The following is a 23,150-nucleotide window of genomic DNA, read 5'->3' on the forward strand; positions in this document are numbered from 1 at the left end:
ATGTTGTGGAGCTTTGAAACAAACCCATATATCGGATATGGAAGTGGACTGCGGTATCCTACCCCTTGACCTACAGAGACGGAAGATCCAACTCAAATTTATAGCAAGATCATCCCGTTCATTTCATTCAAAAGAATTGGCAAGATTATTACGGAACCTTTCACCAAAATAACTCACCAATGTCGATAAAAACTGAAGACTTTTTCTCGTCCGTGAACCTTCAAAATTTTGCAAAATACAAATATTTTCACTTTCCTCGTTGGGAGATTCCAACCCCTGATGTCGACGTCAGTCTTCATTATGCTGGTATAAAACGGGAGCAAAGTTATTTGCTTTTGTCCTTAGCCAAGGAGAAACTAGCTAGTTTCTCAGACTATACTAGTATCTTTACGGATGGCTCCAAGTCTACCAGTTTTACTTATATAAACAATCTCAACATCAGAAAATCATTTAAAACTGCACCTACTTCTGTATATAAGGCTGAACTGTTTGCTATCTTACAAGCCCTTCTGTGGCTGGAAGATTCCGAGGTTACGAAGGCTCTGATAGTCAGTGATTCTTTAAGTTCGTTACTTTCGATTAAGAGCGGTTCCTTTACATCTAACCCAATGTTACTAAGTGAAGTATTTATATACCTTATCCGATTATGTCGCCGTATGGTCATCAAATTTCTTTGGGTCCCTAGCCATATAGGAATCCAGGGAAATGAGATAGTTGATCATCTTGCCAAGAATGCGTTAGCATATCTTGGGGTCACAAACGTTTCTATTGAACTTGGTGACCTCTATGGCCAAGTTTATCAATTCATTTTAGATTCATGGCAGCGTAGATGGAATTCCGTGCAACATTCCAATATCTACAAAAAAATTGTTCTTGTTGTTTCTTCTCACATCAAGTATGAATTTACGAACAGACATCAAGAAGTTATTATTACACGCCTCCGGTTTAATTGCAAAGGTCTAAATGGACATCTGTACCAAATAAAAGTACACCCAAATGGTGAATGCAGCCATTGTTCAAATTTTGAAGACCCAGAACACGCTTTAATGGAATGTACATATTACCAAAGAGATCGAGCAGCCATAAAACAACAGATGGGTAACATAAAAGTCCCTTTTACCTACCTCTCTCTATTAACTACGAATTGTCTCTATCCCGAAATATATAACTTCGTTATAACAAATAACATTAAAATTTAATGTCCTTTTCTTTTTACTAATAGGGCTACTTTATTTATCTTTGTCTCCGACGGCTGGAGTCGCTCCCAGTCGAGAAGAATTAACTATGTAAACTTTTTCCATATTGTTGCGTCAGCGTGGTCACGTGACTAGTGTCACGCCACGTTTCTAGAAGTATCTTGTTCCTACGTGAATGCCCTAGCATTTACTAGATATAGGGTAGTCTGGTATATATAAGATGGTCACGGCGTGACGTGAGAATATGTGTGTAGACAGTGAGTAATTGATCTGCAGTCAGAGAGTATTGTTGAAGTTGAGCACGTTCGTTGTTATAGCGTTTGTTTTAGCGTGATTGTTGAAATTAAGTGTATCGTAAAGTTATATTCGGAAAGAATAAACCAGTTTCATTAAGTAAGGACTTGCGTCGCTAAAGTTTCGTCGGAACGAATTTGCGGGAAATCAATTAACAAACGGAGACGTAACAATATGTTTTCTTCCAGTAACATGACATTGTAGGATTTTTAGTGTAACACAATTAACTACAACAACAAAAAAAAAGTATAAAAATAATTGTGTATATGTAACTACTAGCTTCTCCTTCATGCTAAATGGCAGTGATGAAGGTATCTAGTTCAACTAAATCGGATCAGGGAATTTGGGGGCATATCATCTGCTGATGGCGCCCCCATAACTCGCAAGTAAAAAAAAAGTAAACCCTCGATATTTCAGGAAGGGACGTGAACGTTTGAGAAGCTTGTGGCGTGATACTAGCGTCACGTGACCCCCGATGTCGTAACAGATGCTTTGCGGGTTTTACGGCATAATCAGGTTTCATTCGCCCGGGCCCCTGGGCAGTTGCCCCCTTTATCTCCCCTGTTGGCGGGCCTGTACTGTAATAATATGTTATATTATAAATAACTTGTGTGAAAGTTGGGATTTTTGTGTTATTTATCATAGCATCCACCCCACATTTCTTTCAGTTGATAACCCTGACATAAGACAAGTTCCTCAGTTTGTTGATATATAGAACATCACATCCGTAGACAGTTTGTTTGTTTTTTGTTTTTAATTATGCACAAAGCTACACAAGGGATATCTGTGCTCTGCCCACCACGGGTATTGAAACCCTGTTTCTAGCGTTGTAAGTCCGCAGACATTCCGCTATGCCACTGGGGGGCCCGTAGACAGTGACTTCAACCTTGGAAGTATTAGTAACATCATGATTACTCAACTCTACTGGGTAATAGATATGAGAAATTACCGGCTATTTCCCTAGGCCAAGTCTGCAAATATCTACTGGGAAGTAACCATGCAGACATCCTCTAATAACCACTGTCACTCCGTATGTTTAGCTCTAAAATGTAAAAAACAAAACAATAACAACAAAAACAGTACATTTGGTCTAAACTTGAGGTATTGTGACAAATGGGAAATATTTCGACCTAAAATTAATCATAAAAAAACTCTTCAATTTAAGTTTAAGTACTGTATATTACACAGGTGCAGGCAGTTAAATATCGCGGAAAATGTGGTGTCTGACAGTATGGACACCTGTTGCTAAGCTAATGTTAAGAAGCGTACGCATATTCACTCCCGGGGTAGTGTGGAATTACATAACCTGTCATAAGGGCGAAAGGGCTGAAGGAGTAAAAGGCTTTTACTAAGTTCACGGAGATACATAGAATTAGAAATAAGAAGAAATGACAGAAAAGTTGATTACACGGAAATCTATTAATCAAAATATAACCAAACTTGATTTCCCCTGGCCGTCCCCAATTTTGACTCGGTCATATGAAATTCTGCGTGAAATTGAACAGGTATTTCATACCCCTTTTATGAGTTAATGTTAATTATAAAGCATTTCTCTTATATATATATTTATTCAAGGAAAATGTATTTTTTTAAGTTTACTGTTATTAATCTAAAATATCATAAGCCACATAGTATAGTATTGTAAAACGTTTATTTTATTCTTAAGCTGTAGTCGGTTGGTATTACCGTATAATGGAAACTTTCATAATTTCAAATTTAACGTTAGCATACGTATGTTAATGCCATAATGAAGCATAAGACTAGCAGTAATACTAATAAGTATGTAGGAAACTTTACCGTGCATTTACGGTTAGTTTACCCGATTGCAGAGGTACAGCGGATAAGGCTTCGCTACTCAAATCACCCTGTTCCTAGTCACTTTTAATTTAGATTGGGTTATACTGCCAGACCTGGAATTATGTAATGACAGTAAAATACATTCACTTTTATGTTGAGTCTAAACTTTAGTTGGTATAAAAAACTATATTATAACACTTGATCAAATACCAATTATTCTCTCTGTATCTTGTTTTAATTATTTCTCTCGTGTATATTATGCGTTTCATTATTATTTATCATAGGTAAAGAAGTTTCACAGATCAGTTTTATTGGTGCAGTAAGTGTATTAAAGGTTCATAAAATATTGATTTTTTTAGAAACTAAAAAAGAAGTTAAAAGTTGAGAAATAACACTAACAGGACAATGAGACAGAGGTATTAATTTAGAAAGACTTTTGTTTCTTGCTAGATTCATTAAGTAAGGAAAGCATAAAATACAGGTTCAGTTTTAGAAAACAGAAATTAAAGTGCAAGATAAAAATAAGCATACAAAATTACCATATTATAGACCTGAACATACTGAAACTGAAAGTAAAAATAAGCTACCATAACATATGCCATATCTATAACAAATATTTTGGAAAGTGGAAATGAGAATAAGTAAAATAAATTGATTAGATTCAGTTTCTAAAACAGAGCATTTTTTTTGGAAATCAAATGCAATTAAGAAAATAAGATCAAACAAAGTGACTAAAGATCAATCACCCATCAAGATAGTCTGCTTCTGACCAATTAAGCAAGATCACTAACCAAGCTAGGCTAAATGCAAATATTCACATATATGTATCTATCAAACTGATGTTAAGGTCAGCAGTTGAGGTGACATGTATGTTTACATGGTTACTAGAAAGAGACATGTTAGTCAGTATATTGTCTGTTCATGATCATGTTAGTACATTTAACATGCATCAGGAAGCATTATGTTATTTTTAGTTTCCTAGCAAGTATTCAATGTATGCTAAATGTAAGTTCCTTGTATTTTGAGTTGTAACTGCTGCTGCTGTAACCAGTATATTGAATAAGTTGATGTTTAATGACAGTATTGATGTAAATATAGTGTGGATGAGAATAATCTGTGCACGTTTCAGACATTCACAACTTTGAAGTAGAAAACATTACATCTTTCGTAGAGAAAAATAATACAGAACCAGAGGCAGAACTAGTGTGGGGCAGACGGAGCAATGCTATTGGACCAGAGATTCCTGGGACTAGATCTGGCCTTATCTTCTGAAAAAGGGGCCCCAATCATTTCTTTCTCCCAGGCCTCTGAACTTCTCATTCTACCACTGTACAGAACATAATGTTTAAGGACAACAATGTGCCTGTGGTCCATTTAGGCTGCCCCAACCACTGAATTAAACTGTTTAAATGAACACTCAAAGCTTGTCTGTATCTGAATATTTATCAAGCCTTCCCTTTGAATTTTTTTTAAATTCATTGCATCAACTACATCTGAAGGGAACTTATTCCAAAGGCCAACCACTATGTTAGAAAAGTAAAACTGTCTTAGTTGAAAATGACTTCTATTCTTCCAAAATGTATATTTATGTTCCATATTCATACTGTTCTCACCATTAACTATGAAAACAAAAATTATGCATAAGTATTATCAATTCTCATAATAATCTCAAACACCATGGTCAAAACCCCTCTAATCAGTGTCCAAATTGAAGGTGAAAAGAAAGGAATACTGTTCCTCTTGTTAACAGAAAGGAAAAATTGAAACTTAGACTGTAAAGTGCCTGATTGTGAGAACATGCATCTCTGAGTGAGTTTCAGGAACTTTTATTGTTAACTTTTTACAACTTGAGTGCTGTCACTATTCTTTTTTTTTTAAGATAAACAATTTCAGAGATCTTAAATTGTTCTCATATGACATCCCACATATCATCATAATAGCCTTTGTTTGAATCCTTTTCAACAATTCAGTATATTTTTCAAGGTAAGAATCCCAAGACTGAATACAGTATTCCAAATGAGGTCTACAGTGAAATAATAAAGTCTTTAGACTTGTGTCAGGCACATCAGAGCATACACAAATGAATAAAAATTGTTTAACAATCAATAAAAGTACTTTAAAATATTATTAAACAATTTTGCACTGTAACAAGTATTGTATATACAAAAACATACAAGATAAAAATTTGTTTGTTGTGTACTACAAAATCAAAAGTCATACAAATAAAAATATTTCAGATAATAACCAATATACATATTATATGGATACACTAAAAAGTTACAGCATAATGTTTAGAATTTGCCAAAGAATTGTAGTCTCCTTTCAGCTGGCAAAGTGAGATGACTGTAAAGAAAAAAAAGACTGAATAAAAAAAATTATTGTTAGCAAAATATTGGGAAGGAGTTCCAATAATATTTGGCTGGGTCCTCCCAATTTAATTATTGAGCAGTTGTATGCCCTGCTTCAATGTCTGTTGCATTCGCTATTTCTGTAAATACAACCTAAAACCCTCTTTGCTTTACTACTAGCAACCACACACTGCTTAGATGGCTTAAGACAATGTTCAGTTAAAACACCAACATTGTTTTCTTCCATAATACTGTAAAGGTTATTTCTATCAAAAAGTATGATTATAATGTAAATTATGATAACCCACATGTATATATTATAATTAAAAGCCATCTTACATTTAATTGCCCAACTCAACAAATAATGTAAATCCTTTTTTAAAACAACAGTATTCTTCTTCATCTGTGTCATTGATGTGTATCATAATAGTGAGTCATAAAGTATCCCACTTGTGACATTATTCCAGTTTGACATAATTCCATTTAAAACAACCATCTGCTTTCGTCCATCCAGCTATTTTTGTGACTAAATAAGCCAACTTATCCTTCAAACCTGTAGGGATAATCTTTTCTAATAAGCCTTTTCAAAGGCTTTTTGAAAATCCAGATATATCAAAGCCACACCTTTACCCTCATGTACACAAATATTAACCTTTTCAAGGAGTGGATAAAGGTTAATAAAGTAAGATTTTCCCATAATTAAACCATATAGATTATTCAACAAAATGTTAAACTTTGTTAAGTGAATTTGGAAATTTATCATCAAATTTTCAAAACCTTTTTTTTTTACACCACTGATGTAAAACTAATAGGTGTATAATAAACTGAACAGTTTCCTTAGTAGAGTATCTGGTCTGCTTGGGTATCTTTCTCATTTTGAATGTGGGGTTTGCTCAGCCATCACTCTTGCATCTTCATGCTATGGATATTCTGGTTTCTAAGGCTGTTTGGTCTCTTACTCTACCTGCAAGAGAGGTTCTCTTTCTTTTTTGGAATTCCTGCTTCCCTCAAGGCCATTTTCCTTTTCAAGTATTTCCATATATTTCTCCTTCATTGGACCCTTGGCAATCAATGGAACATGTCCTGAGAATGCATATCAGCCCTTGTGATTCTTCCTTCATCTCTTTGTGTTTTAGTGGCTTGATTGCTCCAACATGATTTTAGCCATTTTTCTTCTCCTTCTCAACCCAATTTGGATCTGTACACAGATACTTCTCTTTCTGGATTAGGGAGAAGGTAGTTTTCTACACCACCATTTCAGGAGTTTGATCTTCAGAGGAATAGTCCCTTCATATCAATGTCCTAGAAGCATTGATTGTTATTGGGTTTTCCAACATATTTGATCCCCTTTAAAAAAAACTTTTTTGGGAGCACATGTGTAATGTTCAATCTTAAAAACTCGCAATTTTTAAAAAATAACGATTATTTTATACACAATTCTATAAAAATGAGATTGTTTCTAGTCTCCAAATTACTAAAATACAATAACTTACTGTACAGGATAAGAAGTGGTAAAAAAAAGTGATGAAACTGGAAAACAATCTCATACACTCTACATGTTTCAAATAATTTTGCATCCTCCTCAGGGGTGTAATGTTTTTCAAAAAATAACAGTTATTTATACAATTATCAAAACATTTATCTCTCTCTCTCTCTCATTTGCTGACAAAAGTAAGAAAGAATGTTTAGTACCTGGTTTATCTTGTCAAATAATGAAAAAATTAAAAAACAAATAAATATTTCTCTGATATACAAACTGATAAACAAAGTCAGTGAAATCTTTAATACAACTAAAGATAAAATTGATTTAATGGAAAAATTTAGCATATATAAAATATTATGTGAATGTAAAAAAGTTTATATAGGACAAACTAGAAGAAATTTAAAATTCAGACTGATTGAACATAAAAGAAATGTTAAAAATAATAATATTGCTATTTCACCTTTAGCAGAACATGTTAGTGAAACTAATCACACAATTCAGTGGGAAGAAATTTTTATTTTAGCACAACCTGGAAATTTAATTGGTATGAATATACGTGAATCTATTGAGATAATTAAATGTCATCAAAACATCCATTTCATGTATTCTTCTTTGGATGAAGATGCCCATATACTTTATTGCATCCCATCCCATCAGGTTCATCTCATGGCTTCTCTCTCCTTTTATTGACCTCATCCTCTGGATGAGATCCTGCTGGCTGGAAAGTGGATGACACCTAACACATTTGTATCACATTATTTACATCACATAGTAGTTCCTTGTGCTTCTGGCTTTTGTCTCCCTCAGGTCTACAGTCTACCCAGAGGCTATCATAAGGTGAGTATTGTTATTTGTTCTTTACTTTCTCTCCTGCTCATTCCTGCTCTTAGGTCTCACTGTCTATCACCTTATGCCAGTGGAACTCACCTTGTAGCCAGTGTTTCCTTACTGGGAATACTTACCCAAAATCAGCATTAAGTAGGGAGAGTATGGAAAGTGTTAAGTCCAATCACCTCTGCTCAATGTTTGCTGTAGAGATGGGATTTTCCACAAGACAACTTCTTAAGTGTTTATACATATATCTTCCAGACCATTCTGCACTTGAAAAAAAAAAAAAGCCAGCACCAAGTGTGTGCTTGCTCTCCCACCTGGCTCACACCTTTTGTCTTTTGCTGCAGTAACCCATTCCATTGTCTCTCAGTATGGGAATATATTCCAGATGATTTTGTCTTATGACATAGTCCATCCACCTTTCTGGTGTTCTTTCCCATACAAATGTTTCCCCTCTATTTATTCTAGTTGAGTATGAGAGAACTCTTCTTCCCAAGTTACTGGAGAAGTCAATGTAGGCAGTGCAATCCTATTTGTACAAGACTGAGTGGACATACCTATCAACAGAGCTGAGATGTGTTAACTGTGAGTTAACAGTGGTTAGGTCCAGCCGGATAGGTCTTGTGTTTCCCTCAGGATACTGGTGTGTTATGCTTCTCACTAGCTCCGGTTGTAGTGAGTATGTCAAGTAAGTATTTCTCCAATGCGGAACTGCTTGACTTCTTGTCCTAACCATACTACACGTGTATGGTCAGCTGGCTGCTTTTGAAATAATGGCTGGTTGAGCAATCTTGCATTCTCCCCACCTTAGTGACACTTTAGCAACATGCTAAAGATTCTTGTGACATCTTTTTTGGAGGCTATTCTAATAAAAGGAGAGACAATAGATAAAGAGAAGCATAATCTGCAGGAAATGGCAGCAGGATTTCAAGAGGAGCTTAAGCTTTTACATGCAAGGGATACATCAGTTAACAGTGACTTTCAGGAAGTTAGAAAGAATACTATTAGGGCTAAAAGTAGTGGAGTTAATTGCAATGAGTCTATTCTATTGAGCAACAAATTTCAGCCCTTGGCTTCTGCAGATGAGGAACTATTGGAGGGAAGGAAAACAAAAGGGTCAGAGAAGGATGTGGATGATAAACTTTAAGGATGTTATAGATGATCCTTTGACAAAGCATGTGTATAGGATAGTCTTTGTGTAGCTTTGTACTTAATTAGAACCAAACAAACAAATGGTACCCAGCCAGGTAGGTTGATGATATCTACCAAAAAGTTCAAGCCTTAATTTGCAGGAGTTGGACACTTTTGTTCAGCAATCAGTTCATTCTCTCTTTCCCCCTGAACAAACTTCTAAGGAAGAATTTATTCAGGGTGAAGATAATTTGGCTACACTCCTCCCTGGCATCTTGTTTGTCTCATCCAACTGTTCCCACCCAAACTTCACTGGTTTGAGTTCCCTGTATCCCTTCTTACTTTCCCAGTTCCTTACCCTATTTCAGACATTCCCATCCTTACCCTCATTTTTCGTGTTCCCATTCCACCATGGGTTAGCAGTATAGGTGAAGGGATGTATTTTTCAAGCTGCAACTGTTCTCAACTGTTGGGTGTATTTTATCAATGGATCCATGGGTTCTACAGGTTCTGTTAGGAGGTCTTTGCCTTTCAGTTCAGGTTCCCTCACCCTATCCTCTTCCCCAGTTTCCCTCCTCCTCATCAGGATTGTGCCTTGTCCAGTCATCTCACCAAGTCGGTTCAGGACTTTGTACACAAAGAAGCTATCAAACAGGTTGTGCCTACTCATCCAGGATTTTACTCCCATCTATTTGTTGTCCCCAAAAAGACAGATATATCTAGCTGAATACCTTTATGGAGACACCCTAGTTTTCTATGGAATCCTACCTCTCCCTTCAGTGGATTTTTTTCTCCAGGACTCTGGATGACCAGGTTCAATGTGACAGATACCTATTTTCATATTACCATAGCTTCAGGGTCACATTTTCTTCGGTTCATCCAAGAGGGCTGTGTTTTTCAGTTCTGTGCACTGCCATTTGGTTTGGCTTCAGCTCCTTATGTGTTTTGTTCACTCATTTGCTCATCATCTTCTCTCGCTGGGTCTTCAGACTCATCATTACATGGATAACTGGCTTCTGCTTGCCACTTCCCAGGCCCAATCAGTCTCTCACATCCCGATTATTTCTTCGAGAACTTGCTCGGGTGAGGTTTCTTATCAAGTTATTCATTTAGGGTTCTCTTCAATTCCCATCTTAGTTGGGCCCAACCATCTCCACTTTTGCTTAGGGATATAGAGCAGACAGTCAGAGAGACAGTACATTTGCCTTCTCTCACTGCACAAGAAGTTCTATCTCTTTTGGGGACCTGGGCTCTCATTCCCTTGGGTCAGGTTCACATGTGTTCCCTTCAGTGGATGCTTATTGACCAATGGAACTTCTCCCACAATCCCTTGGATCATTCTATCACCCTCCTTCTTGGGATTAGGCCCGACCTTGCATGGTGGCTCATCAGGGATATGGCCACAGTGGGGGATTACCATTCCTTCACCTCATCCTGATATTTACTTGTTCACAGATACTTCCTTTGTAGGTTGGAAAGCTTGCCTTGAATCCAGGGAGATTTTGGGGCAGTCGTCAGTTGTGTAAACTACATTCCATATCAACCTCTTCAAACTTTTGGATGTTTATTGGGTTATGTTTCATTTCCTCCCACTCCTTGACCTCCTGTACTGGGCCCACAATTACAATTTAACAATTTTAGCATGTCATATTCCCAGAATTATTAATCTGGTGGCCGACTGCTTGTCTTGTCCCAACCAAGTTCTACCTATGGAGTGGTCCCTTCATCCTCAAGTATTCAGTGGGTGTATTCTCGCCTAGGAACACCACATATAGATGTATTTATCACTCACTGGAATGTCAAACTACCTTCCTTTTGGTCTCCTGTTTCACACCCCTCTGCTCTGGGGGTGGATGCATTCAGTCAGGATTGGAGGGGCCATCATTTATATACCTACCCTCCTTTAAGACTAATCTCCAGGATCATTTCCATCATCCAGACCACTCCTTGTCATGTTTTCCTAGTTGCTTCATGTTGGCTGGTTCAGACCGTGATCTGACATATTTCATTCAGACATCACCAAACTCCATCTTGAGGAGTGGCTTTTGTCCGGTCCTTTGCCTTAGCTCGGGGACTTACTCCTCGTGTAGCATTTTTCCTTACCCATACCATTTGGCCTTCCTCATTGTCTGTGTACTAGAGACATTGGTCTACCTTCAGATGACAGTCCTTTCCCTGTAGTTTCCATCCTTCTGTTCCTCATATGTCCCAATTTTTTATTTGGTTGTTTGCCAACAGTTGCTAGTTATCAGGCTGTTCTGTTAAACGCATTCCATTTCTCCAATTCCATAAAGCTTTCGCCTCCCTAATTATTTCCCCCCTTTTGTCTTGTTCATCCTCCACATTCTTTTGTTCTTCCAGGTTGGGATCTCAGTATTGTTCTTCATGTCCTGTCTGGTTCTCCCTTTGAACCCATTGCTACGTGTTCTTTGTATCATCTTTCCCTTAAGACCTATTTTCTTCTCCTTTCCCGTATTCTTTACCATTCCTCTTATGTTATCCTTTATCTGACAAGAATTATCTGTTGTGAATTGGGTGATTTTAATTTCAGGCTTATAGATTGGGAAATGCTACAGGCAAACCATGAATGAGAAAGGTTTTTGCAAACTGTTCAAGATGGTTTCATTCACCAATGGGTCAAGGAACTTACTAGACTAGAAACAATGTTATTTATAATTTGTTGTTAACTTCTGATATAGAAATGGTTGATAGGGTGAAAATTGGGGAACATCTGGCTGCTAGTTATCATTGCTCAATAAAGTTTGATGTTTTGCTGCATATGGAGATCAGGAATAATGATATTTTCTGTACAAATTTCAAAAAAGCAAATTTTGAAGGGATGTGAAAAGAATTATCTGTTATGAATTAGGTAGCTGAATTATCTGGAGACAGTGATCAAATGTGGAAAATTTTTAAAGATAAATTTTTAAGTATGCAAGATAAGCATATTCCTTATAGAAAGAAAATGGTGTCTCAAGTAAAAAACCAAGTTGGCCCACAAAGGGTATTTAGGGATAAAATTAAAGAAAAGAATCACAAACTTAAGAAATTTATTATTGCCTGGAATGATGGGAGATTTAAAAGATTATGGAAGATCAAGAAAGTTGGTCAAAGAGGAAATTAGGACATCAGAAAGGATGTATTGAAAATGTAAAAATTAATGGTAAGGATTTTTTAAAATACATTAAAGGTAAATAGGGTGGGGGTGGGCTATTTGTGAGATGCTAAAGGAAGGCTCATATTTGATGATTATAAGATAGGTGGGTTATTAAATTCTGCTTTTTCTTCAGTTTTTACTAATGAAAATTTAACCAATATTCCTTAACTTGAACAGTTGAGAGATGGAAACAGGGTCAAACAAGACAATCACATTAATTCTGAGCTTGTTAAGAAAAAAGGGGGAGTTTTAAAGATGGATAAGGCTTCTGGGTCAGATAATATTTCCCTAAGGGTTTTGAAGGAGGTTATGGATTGGATATGCTACTATTTTTGTAAGTCCTTGAGTAGTGGCAGGTGCCAGAGGATTGGAAGTTAGCTAATGTCATTCCTCTTTTTAAGAGAGGTAATAAAACTTGTTCTATTAATTATAGGCCTATTAGTCTTACATCAGTTGTGGGAAACGTTTTAGAAAGTCTGGTAAGAGATGCCTTGCAAAGTTACTAAATAGAGTTTAGAATTTTATTGGATAGTCAACATGGTTTCACTAAAGGGAAAATCTTGGATTACAAATCTTTTGACATTCTTTGAAAAGGTTACTGCATGCTTATGTAGATGAGGGTAAGAGAAGGGTAAGACTTTTAAAAAAATTATTTCTATAGGTGTGAGGGATAAGCTAGCTAATTGGATAGAAGAGTGGCTGGATGGAAGAAGCAGAGGGTTGTTATAAATGGAGTTCATTCAAAGTGGATTAATATCACAAGTGGGGTACCTCAGGGCTCAGTCTTAGGACCTTTGTTTCTTTTGATTTACATTAATGATGTAGATGAAGGAATGATCAATAAATTACTTAAATTTGCTAATGATATTAAGGTTTTGGGTGTTGCTAGTTGTGAAGGGGATGCTCCTACTTTACAAAAGGATTTAGATCATTTAGTGAATTGAGCAAATAAATGGCAGATGGCTTTTAATTATAGGTGCAAGATAATGGATGTGGGTTATCATAATTTGAATTATAAGTATCATTTGGATTGGAATAACCTTAATAGTGTCATGAAAGAAAGAGATCTTGGTGTAATGGTTGACGAGTCTCTTAAGCCATCCAAGCAGCGTGCTGTTGCTAGTGGCAGGGCAAATAGGTTTTTAGGTTGTATCTACAGAAATATTGAATACAATCCTAAAGAGGTTATAATTTCACTGTATAGGTCTGTGGTTAGGCCACATTTGGAGTATTGTGTTCAGTCTTGGGCTCCTTACTTTAGGAAGGGCATTGGATTGTTGGAAAGGGTTCAGAGGAGGGTTAGTAGAATAGTGCCTGAGAGTCATATCAGTAGAGGTTAAGATCTCTGTAATTGGTTTCTCTTAAAAAAAAAAAGAAGAGCTAGCCAGGACCTTATTGAGGTGTTTAAGATTGTAAACAGAATCGATAGTATTGATGCATCATCCTTTTTCATATTTGATGGCAAGAATAGTAGGACTAGGGGACACAAATATGAATTTTCATTTTGCTAACAGGGTGGTTGGCCTTTGGATGTTATGGAGGCAGTAAATTCAAGTGATTTTAGAAAAAGATTGATAACTATATGAATGATAAAGGCTGGCTTTAAGAGTTTTTAAAATGTATTTATTTAACAGTTTTAGTTTAGTTTAGAGCAGGGGTCTCCAAACCTTTTTGGACAAGGGCTGGGAGGTAGATCTTTTAGGCTTCATGGGCCGGAGGGGTCATGGTAAAATTAAGTAGTGATGCATACATGATTAGAATACAACATCACTAATTTATTTCTCATAAGAGCACATATTGAAAATATTTAAGATGCACAATTGTCTTGTTTTAGCATTAGTTAGAAGCATGAAACCGGTGTTTTTCTGACAAAATTACACTTGATTGAGATTCAAAGTTAGTGCTCCCTATCATCAAATGTGATTGCAAATGCTCATCAGATAAGGGTGATGTGTAACTAGATTTCACATACTTCATCTTTGATAATTTCTTTTCACAGAAATAGGCAGTGCCAAAAACTGAAATGAATCCATGAGCAAAGTTTTTAAATGAACATATTGTTACGCCTTCAGTCGTTAGTTATTTTTCTGTAAATTCGTTCCGATGAAACTTAGCGACACAAGTCCTTTCTTAAATAAAACTGGTTTATTCTTTCCGATTACAACTTTACGATACACTTAATTTCAACAGTCGCTCTATAACAAATACTATAATTCACGTCTCACGTGGCCAACAATATTTTGTCCGCATACATTCAATTACTCATTCACTTGTTGCGTCACATTGTGAGCGTCTTATATATACCAGACTACCCCCAATCTAGTAGTCTCCCAATAATTCATGAAGGTTCGAGAAGGAGTGGCGTAATACTAGTTCTACTAGTGATACTACTATATTGATCACTTGGAAGGCATTTATAGAACTCTATCAGTTTCCCTTTTTTGTATTTGTCCTTCAACATGTTGGATTGCAGATCAGTCACTTACATTTGAACTTCAGGTGGCAGTTCATCAATAACACAATCAAATGTGTTTTGTAAGATCCTTATTTCTGTTGCACTTGCATCAAGATCAGAAAAACACTCCATGAACTATAGTTTTAGGTCAGAAAGGATATCTTGCACAAACCTGCACTTTATTTTTTGTTTTTATAATATTAAAAAAAAATAGATTATTACTTTAATAAACTGTTGGCAGGCCATAGTTTGGAGACCCCTGGTTTAGAGGATGGGACAGCCAAAATGGAACAGTAGATCTCTAGTTGTTCCTAAACATTATGTTATTATCAGACTTCACATTTTTTAAAAGTCATTGTGTTGGATGTGCCAGTGAGAGACTGAAACCATTATACAAAACAGAGTAGAGTTGGCAATAAAGAGAAAATTTATTTTTCTAAAAGAGATTGTCTTTAGCAATACTGTATTAGAACAGTAGTGGTATTGGCTTATACTTTCTCCATCTTAACTCCTTTTCACATCTTCCATCTATACTGAATTTAATCACTTAACATATTGTTGGTTTGCTTTAGTTTTTGACAATTTGAAGAGAGTGGTTAAATATACTGAATCATCTGATACATATATGGGACATATCTTGAGTTATATTCTTTCAAATTAGATGTTTAGTTGTTTAAAACTTTTACTCTTATTGCCTTTCTTCATCTTTCTGATCTAGTGATTTTACTTTCAAACATTTTAACCATGTAAGTGAAAATTTTCACATCATTATACAATGTTTGTCAGATTTTTGATTACACTATGGGTATGTACTTTGAATTTATTATCATAATTGTCTGTTTATTTTCTTTCACTTAATTACAGATTTTAAATGTCATCGTTTAAGCTCATTCATTCTTATTGAAAGAAGTCAAAGTTGCGTTATGTTTCTTCACAGATTATTTTAATATTAGTAGTGTGTAAGGAATTTATGCTGGTGAGGTTTATCTGTTGATGGAAAATAGTATAGTCAAGATGCAATATAATTGAAAATCTTGATATTTTAATACCTTTAGGATTCCTATACAAATATTTTTGTTTGTATATGCTATACTGGAAAGCCATATGTAATGTTAATGTACAATGTGAAATGCTTAAGCAGGTGAAACAAGAAAAACCTTGTGCTACTATAGCATGCAGTCTACAAAGATATTTACACTATAGTGTGTGGTCTACACAGATACTATCATCATCATCACCATTTTAATGATTCACTAAAACATATTTCTTGCTAAATAATTTATATCTATCCATGTTTTCATTCAGCAAATAATAATAATAATAATTTAATAAGTTGTGTGTTCCAAAGGAGTACCTTAAATTTAGGTTATAATTGTGCTAGTTTTGATTGTTATAATTTATTTCATTCTGATTATATTTGCCACAAAAATGTTATGTAATTTGTATTTTGTACTTTATTAGTTTAAAAGTGTTATTTATAATAAGTGGCACCAATTGCAAATAAATGAAAGTTAAAATAGTGATGATGATAGTATCTGTGTAGATGACATGCTGTAGTGTAAATATCATTGTAGGCCATGTGCTATATTTGCACCAAAAATCTTTTGGTCATATTGAAGTGTTCAACTAACTTGAAATTGCAAATATTTATCAACAGATCTTTTTTAATTAATCCACTTGGGAGTTAAACCAAAAAGAATTTGTTATTGAATAGAAAATGTTTCTTGAGTTGTAGTTTGTGACAGAAAAGGATAGATCTAAAATAATATTTTTGTACATATTTGGCTTAATTTTCATGAAATATAAATTGTGGTAAATTATTATCAAATATTAGAAGTCCAATATGATATTTTACATAAAAGCTGGGCTTAGAAAAAAATTATACTCCATTTGTATTTATTGCAAATTGATAATGCTTAATATTTTGTTAATACGTGAAAGTAATAATAAAATATGTGATACTAACATTACATGTGTAGTCTGTTTGGTGAAAATTTTGGTTGGTCTTCATTATCATGTATGCTCATAATACAGAATTGGAAGCTATACAGGCAAAGGAATTCTTCTTCATTTTGAAGAGCTGCTTCTTTCTTCTTCTTTAGGGTGGAAGAAAAGAATTTCCAGAAGTATTGTTGCTTCATGCAGGAAATCCCCAGGAAGTTGGCCAAAAGCCACTCACATTTTTTCGACAGGTTAGGTGTTTAGAAATATATCTGTCAAACTAAAAAGATAAAAACAACATTAGTCAAGTTAAAATTTTTTAATATGTCATGATGACAAACAAATTTGTTAAGAACTGAGATATGTTAAACTTAATACTTAAAAGTTTATTGGATAAATTATAGCATGTCTAGCAACTGTGACCACATTTGTAAAAAGCACTAAATTCAACTTTTAAGTTTTAGGTAAGTACCAAAAATTAATAAATGTTATCACATTTGTTTCATGTGTTATTTTTAAAACAATGTTACACTTTTTGTTATGATTAGTCTAGAACAATAGTTCCCAAATGTTTTTGTTGGTCAACCACATAATAACAGTATAAGTTAACAAAACAAAATAAGCTTTTAAAAGACGCATATTAATATTAACCCTTTCTTGTACAGGTATATGATAGCAAATACATTAGAAAATGAACTGTTTTGTCTACAAGTTCTAAGTTCTCTCCAGTTCTCTCAATCCAAAAATATTAATAGTGTATTTCTTTGAAATTCTGACTTTGAAGTTTCATACCTAGAAAGCTCCAATAAGTGCTTTTCTTCTTTTTTTGTAGAGAAATCAACAGGCAGATCATTATTGTACATTACATCAAAATTCACAAGTAGAAAATATGATTTTCCTACTTTAACTCAACAGCATATAAGAGAGTTTTATACTTTTCCACTTAATTTATACATATTCTTCCTACTTGTATAGTTGGATTTTTAAAATCTCTAGTGTGTGTGTTTTTTTCTTGGATTTACAAATTCTTCTTTTACGGAATTGTGAAACCTTTCATAGACTATTTGAAGAGAGCTTATGAACAATCAGTGGTCTGTGGACCACAGGTTGGCAAGATCTGGACTAGGACATGCATTACAATTTGATCACAGTGGCATAAAAAGGGTAAAATATAGCAAGTATAGTTTTTAACTAACACATTGCTACCACACACAAATTCAACAAGAAAAGAACAACACTGTTTTTCTTGTTCAACTTCAGTTTTAATCTGTTAATAAACAGACTTTCCTTTATTTACAGTTCTTGTTCACTGTTGGCCCCAGTTCTTCTTTATTTATAAGATTCATCACATTTGTTAAATGTATGTTTCTTAGTACTTGCAAGTAATGTAGACCTAAATTAGCATGTTCTTGGATGTGGAATGTTAATCATCTAGAAATGGAACAATATAACTAAGAAAAAAAATATATATTTATATTCATACATCACATTAGAAAGTTTGAAGGTAAGGTATACAGTCTTTATACCTTAAAAACATTCTATAGTACGCATACAGTCTTAAAGATAATCTCAACTCCTCTTGAGGATATGGTCAATGATGTAGTTTTAGTAACTTTGTTTGTTTGTTGTTAAGGGCAAAGCTACACAATGGGCTATCTTTGCTCTGCCCACCATGAGTATCAAATTTAGTTAGTAATGTAGCTAATTTAGGTTCCCAAACAATGCCATGAGTTTAGTCATAAAGTATTGGTGTGAAGATGGAAATGAGATTCTTTGGTTGCAGAACTCTTATGAGGATCACAAACACTTGTTTAGGAAATGTAATATCATTATTTTCATTTTGATACAAAATTTTAGTACATAAATTTATGGTCTCTTCTAGTGATATGTTGGTATAAATTGACTCTATATCAAAAAATCTTCACAACTACTACACATGATTTACCTCATCTAGCTTACCATAAAAACTAAACACAACTAAAATGCAAAATGGGTTTTAGCCCTTGGTTTAAAATTTACCATTCCACTAATTAGTTTAAAGTATGAAGATTGTTTGTTGAATTTTTTTGAGTAGGTGCTGCAGCAATTGTATAAATAAACTATATGACAGGAAGGCAATGAATCTTAACAACATAAGAATTCAGATAAGTGGTGTTGCTTTAACATCTTTTAATGATTACATCTCTGGAAGAATATATATATACAAATATAAACAAGTAGGAAATATTAGCCATGAAGATATAGCTGTTATAGCTTGATAACGAAGGTAGGTTGGTTACTATAAGTCAGATTGATTGTTAATAAAGTTAATGAAATCTCAAATGAGAGTGCTAAATTTGTGAAACTAGATAAAGATCCAAAAATAGAGAAAGTAAATTACAAGGATACTTATTAAAATAAAAAAGGATAATTTACTGACAGACAACAATGAATATTATAAAATAAAACCAATTGATTGCCATTCGGGTATCATTTACATTGTTCCTAAAATGCATAAATATGAATATCCTGTCAGGCTGATAGTGTTTAGAATAGGCACATATAATCATAAACTAGCTGAGTTTCTGGTTATTTTATTACAACCTCTAATTAGAAATAAATACACTATAAAAAAAACAGTTGAGTTTTTTCATGGAATAAAAAAATTTGAATTTTAAGAATGGAGTTTATTGTGCTAGTTTATACATCTAAGCTATCCCATCTACTAAACTAAACTTAAAACTTTGATATAAGAGTCCCTTTTTACCAACATACTGCTAGAAGAGAACATTAATTTATGCACTAAAACTTTGTATCAAATGACAATAATGAAATTAGATTTCCTAAACAACTGTTTGTGGTTCCTTTAAGAAATTTGCCATCAAAGAATCCAGTTTCGTTTTTTCATAATGATATTTATTACTTATGGATGGTCTAGTAGTGTGATGTAGATTAGCTCCATCACTCACTAATTTATTCCTGGGTCACCATGAAAAATGTTGGCTAGAAGAATGTCCTTCACAGTTTCAGCCAGCTATGTAGATAATTCCTTTATCTTTAGAGCTGCTGAAGAAATTGAGAATTTTTAAACTAGCTTAACAATAGACACCCCAATATGAAATTCAGTATGAATTTTTCTGTAAGAAAACTTTCACAAGCTCATATTTTAACTTTCATATTTACGTATCATTGTCTTTTTAAGAAAAATCTGGCTAAAATACTAGTTCATCAAGCATATGAGTTAATCAGTAAATATGAACATAGATTGATAATATAATATTGTAATTATTGTTACAAATCAAGTAATTCAAAACTATTTAAACAATGCCTCACTTTCTACATCACCTAACTGGAATGTAGAAAAACTAACAAAAGACTTTTATCCTCCCATATACTGGAAAAAAAAGCTATTCCGATTAGAAATCAGCTGTGGAACCTATGCCATCGAGTGTACCTTCAAGTATAGTTAAGATGTGTTTTTAAGCCTGTATGCAGATTAATGTTTCTTCAGGTGTAAAAATTGTATAGCTACCTTTCAGAACTATTAATTTGGTATATAAATGTATGTCCTAAATGTTTTTTATGGTATATCAGTTCTACCAATTTGTGATTAACAGTCTACATAGAAGTACATGCTGATTTTAGATTTACATCATTTTCAAGTATTAGAGAACATGTGCTGAATTATTGTAATGAATATATAAGTAGAGGACTGTTTAAAATATTTGTAGGGTGAAAAGTGAACAAGAACTATAAATTTCGGAAATTCTATTGATTAATAGACGTAAACCCAAATTGAGCAATCAAAGCAATACAGTTTATTTATTGAAGTATAGTTTTTACAGGTAAATTATCCATAATTTGTGTAATTAGAATTTTTAAAATCACTTTGGGTTTTGAATCTAATATAATTTAGAGTAACACAAGCTTAATGTTTTAGTGTTGCAATTGTTAAAAATTTTTTATAGTTCTTAAACTAAATAGCTTTCAGTCCAAATGTTTAAATTAAATATGGACAACTGTTCATTTATGTTTCAGTGTGTGTGTGTGTATATTTGTATTTATAATATAAAGACAGGCAACAACACATACACACAAATATATGAAGGTTTTGAGTAAAAAATTTATTAGATTGTGCAGAGAATAATATGGTTATGAACATTACTTATATAAAATTAACTGAAATAATTATTTTGTATCTACCTATATGTATTGTTAAGTTTTATTATTGGTGCTTTATTTCATTGTAGTAAGCTGAATAATAATAATAATACTTTGTTATGTTAGAATAGTTTCCCTTTCTGAAACAAAGCAGAATTTTTTCAACCATGTTTTATATAGTAATTTGCAGTTGTTCAGTTGAGATAGTGATGTTTTTGTTTGACCAAATAAATACAATAATTACTTGATCTATGAGTTTCAACTTATTTTTCTTACCAGTTATTCTGATTTCTGTAAACTAGTTTCATTTACCTTTTATTTTAAACATTAGATTTAACTAATTGATAATACCCCATATAGGCTGAACTTTTATAAGTACTAAAGTTTTTGATTGACATGCTTTGATTTTCTTTCTATTTTGTGGTAACAGGTGATTTCAGTATGCCTATACCCTGACCTAATGGAAGATTTAAATCTACCATCTGATGTCAAAGAGAAAGCTAAACTTATTTTACATAATTGCAGAGGACATAGTGTTGGTAAGTAGATACTGAAAGTTTTTCGTAATTTCATGTCAAGCACTTTTATAAGCTTTACATAGGTAGTGTTTGTTTACAAACAAACAAAATGCAAACAGGTTTTGTTCTCTTGAATAAATGGCTAAACTATTTAGCAAAGTCATTATATACTTTGAATTTTTTTAAATCCAACACTGAGGAAAGAACTTTGAACTTATTAAGTCACAGTTTCTGTTTATGGTCAAGAAATTAGATTTGGTACGTTTCTTTTGTATTAGGATGACAGTCTTAAGATTTTTTGTTTGTTTTCCTTTTCATTATATTACTGTAAATCTACATAGATTGTCATTATGTATTACAATTCATAAAAAATGTGTTTTCCCTACAGTTCATAACTTGTAAAAAAAAATGCAAGGATTTTTTCTCAAGCATTTTAAATGACAGTCATGTAAATATGATGGTGTCATGGGTTTACTCTTGAGTTTTTAGTGATTAGAAAGTGTACTGAAATACCTTAAAACAAGTATACAAAACAGATTAACAATATTTAAAAAATATGTTGCATGTGTCAGGAATACTGCTGAAAATTAATTGTGGGGATGAAATTATAAGTAGGTCACTAGGGCTAAATGCTAGGTTTAGATTAATATGTAAGGATGAGCAGATTGGCTGCTTGGACTAGTGGGATCAGGAGAAGGGAGTTTTTTGGAATGGATGGTTAACATAGGGTAGGGTCTGGCTTGTTTTCAAGGGCTATTAACTCAGTTGTAAGGGAAGTTTTAAACTAGGACTATAGAGGGTGAGGGGAGGAAAACTAAATGTAAAAAAGAAAGATGTGGGGAACGTTTAGCATAGGAAATGAATATAGTAGTAGTTCTAAGGATAGGCTTAAATTCTTACTATTATAATGCTAGAAGTATAAGAAATAAAATAGATGATATTGGGGCACTGATAGGAATGGAGGATTTTGATATAAGGGGAATAACTGAAACATAGTTAAATGTAGATGATATTGATGACAGAAATTTCTTTGAAATACAGGGTTATAGGTTATTAATAGGGATAGAGTACTAAAGAGAGGAGGAAGAGTGGTTTTATATGTAAAATGTGAGTTACATACCATTAAAATTGAAGATATCAAAGATAATAATAACAAGGAGACTGAATCCATTTGGGTTTATTTTAGCAGGTTTAAAGGGAAAAGGCTCTTAATGGGAATTTGTTACAAACCATCAGATGATGCTGATGAAATTAATGATAAACTTTATAGTGATATTAAGATTTCACCTGTTAATGAGGTCATTGTTATGGGTGATTTTAATTTCAGGCTTATAGATTGGGAAATGTTACAGGCAAACCATGAATGAGAAAGATTTTTGCAAACTGTTCAAGATGGTTTCCTTCACCAATGGGTCAAGGAACTTACCAGACTAGAAACAATGTTATTTATAATTTGTTGTTAACTTCTAATATAGAAATGGTTGATAGGGTGAAAATTGGGGAACATCTGGCTGCTAGTTATCATTGCTCAATAAAGTTTGATGTTTTGCTGCATATGGAGATCAGGAATAATTATATTTTCTGTACAAATTTCAAAAAAGCAAATTTTGAAGGGATGTGAAAAGAATTATCTGTTATGAATTAGGTAGCTGAATTGTCTGGAGACACTGATCAAATGTGGAAAATTTTTAAAGATAAATTTTTAAGTATGCAAGATAAGCGTATTCCTTATAGAAAGAAAATGGTGTCTCAAGTAAAAAACCAAGTTGGCCCACAAAGGGTAAAAGGGATAAAATTAAAGAAAAGTAGCACAAACTTAAGAAATTTATTATTGCCTGGAATGATGGGAGATTTAAAAG

The 23,150-nt window shown here is 33.6% G+C and overlaps 1 protein-coding gene across 1 annotated transcript in view; it reads left to right on the plus strand.

Annotated features, from left to right (window-relative positions):
- Positions 1-2,716: 2,716 nt before the first annotated feature.
- Positions 2,717-23,150, plus strand: part of LOC106469231 (alanine aminotransferase 2-like) — a 55,702-nt gene continuing 35,268 nt past the window's right edge. Inside the window, exons 1-3 of the mRNA XM_013929700.2 lie at positions 2,717-2,995; positions 16,795-16,884; positions 21,204-21,312. Of these exons, the coding sequence (XP_013785154.1) occupies positions 2,879-2,995; positions 16,795-16,884; positions 21,204-21,312 (316 nt within the window). The 5' untranslated portion in view covers positions 2,717-2,878. The remainder of the gene's footprint in view (positions 2,996-16,794; positions 16,885-21,203; positions 21,313-23,150) is intronic.

This window comes from Limulus polyphemus, unplaced genomic scaffold (assembly GCF_000517525.1).
Source record: "Limulus polyphemus unplaced genomic scaffold, Limulus_polyphemus-2.1.2 Scaffold3366, whole genome shotgun sequence".
Lineage (NCBI taxonomy): Eukaryota > Metazoa > Arthropoda > Merostomata > Xiphosura > Limulidae > Limulus > Limulus polyphemus.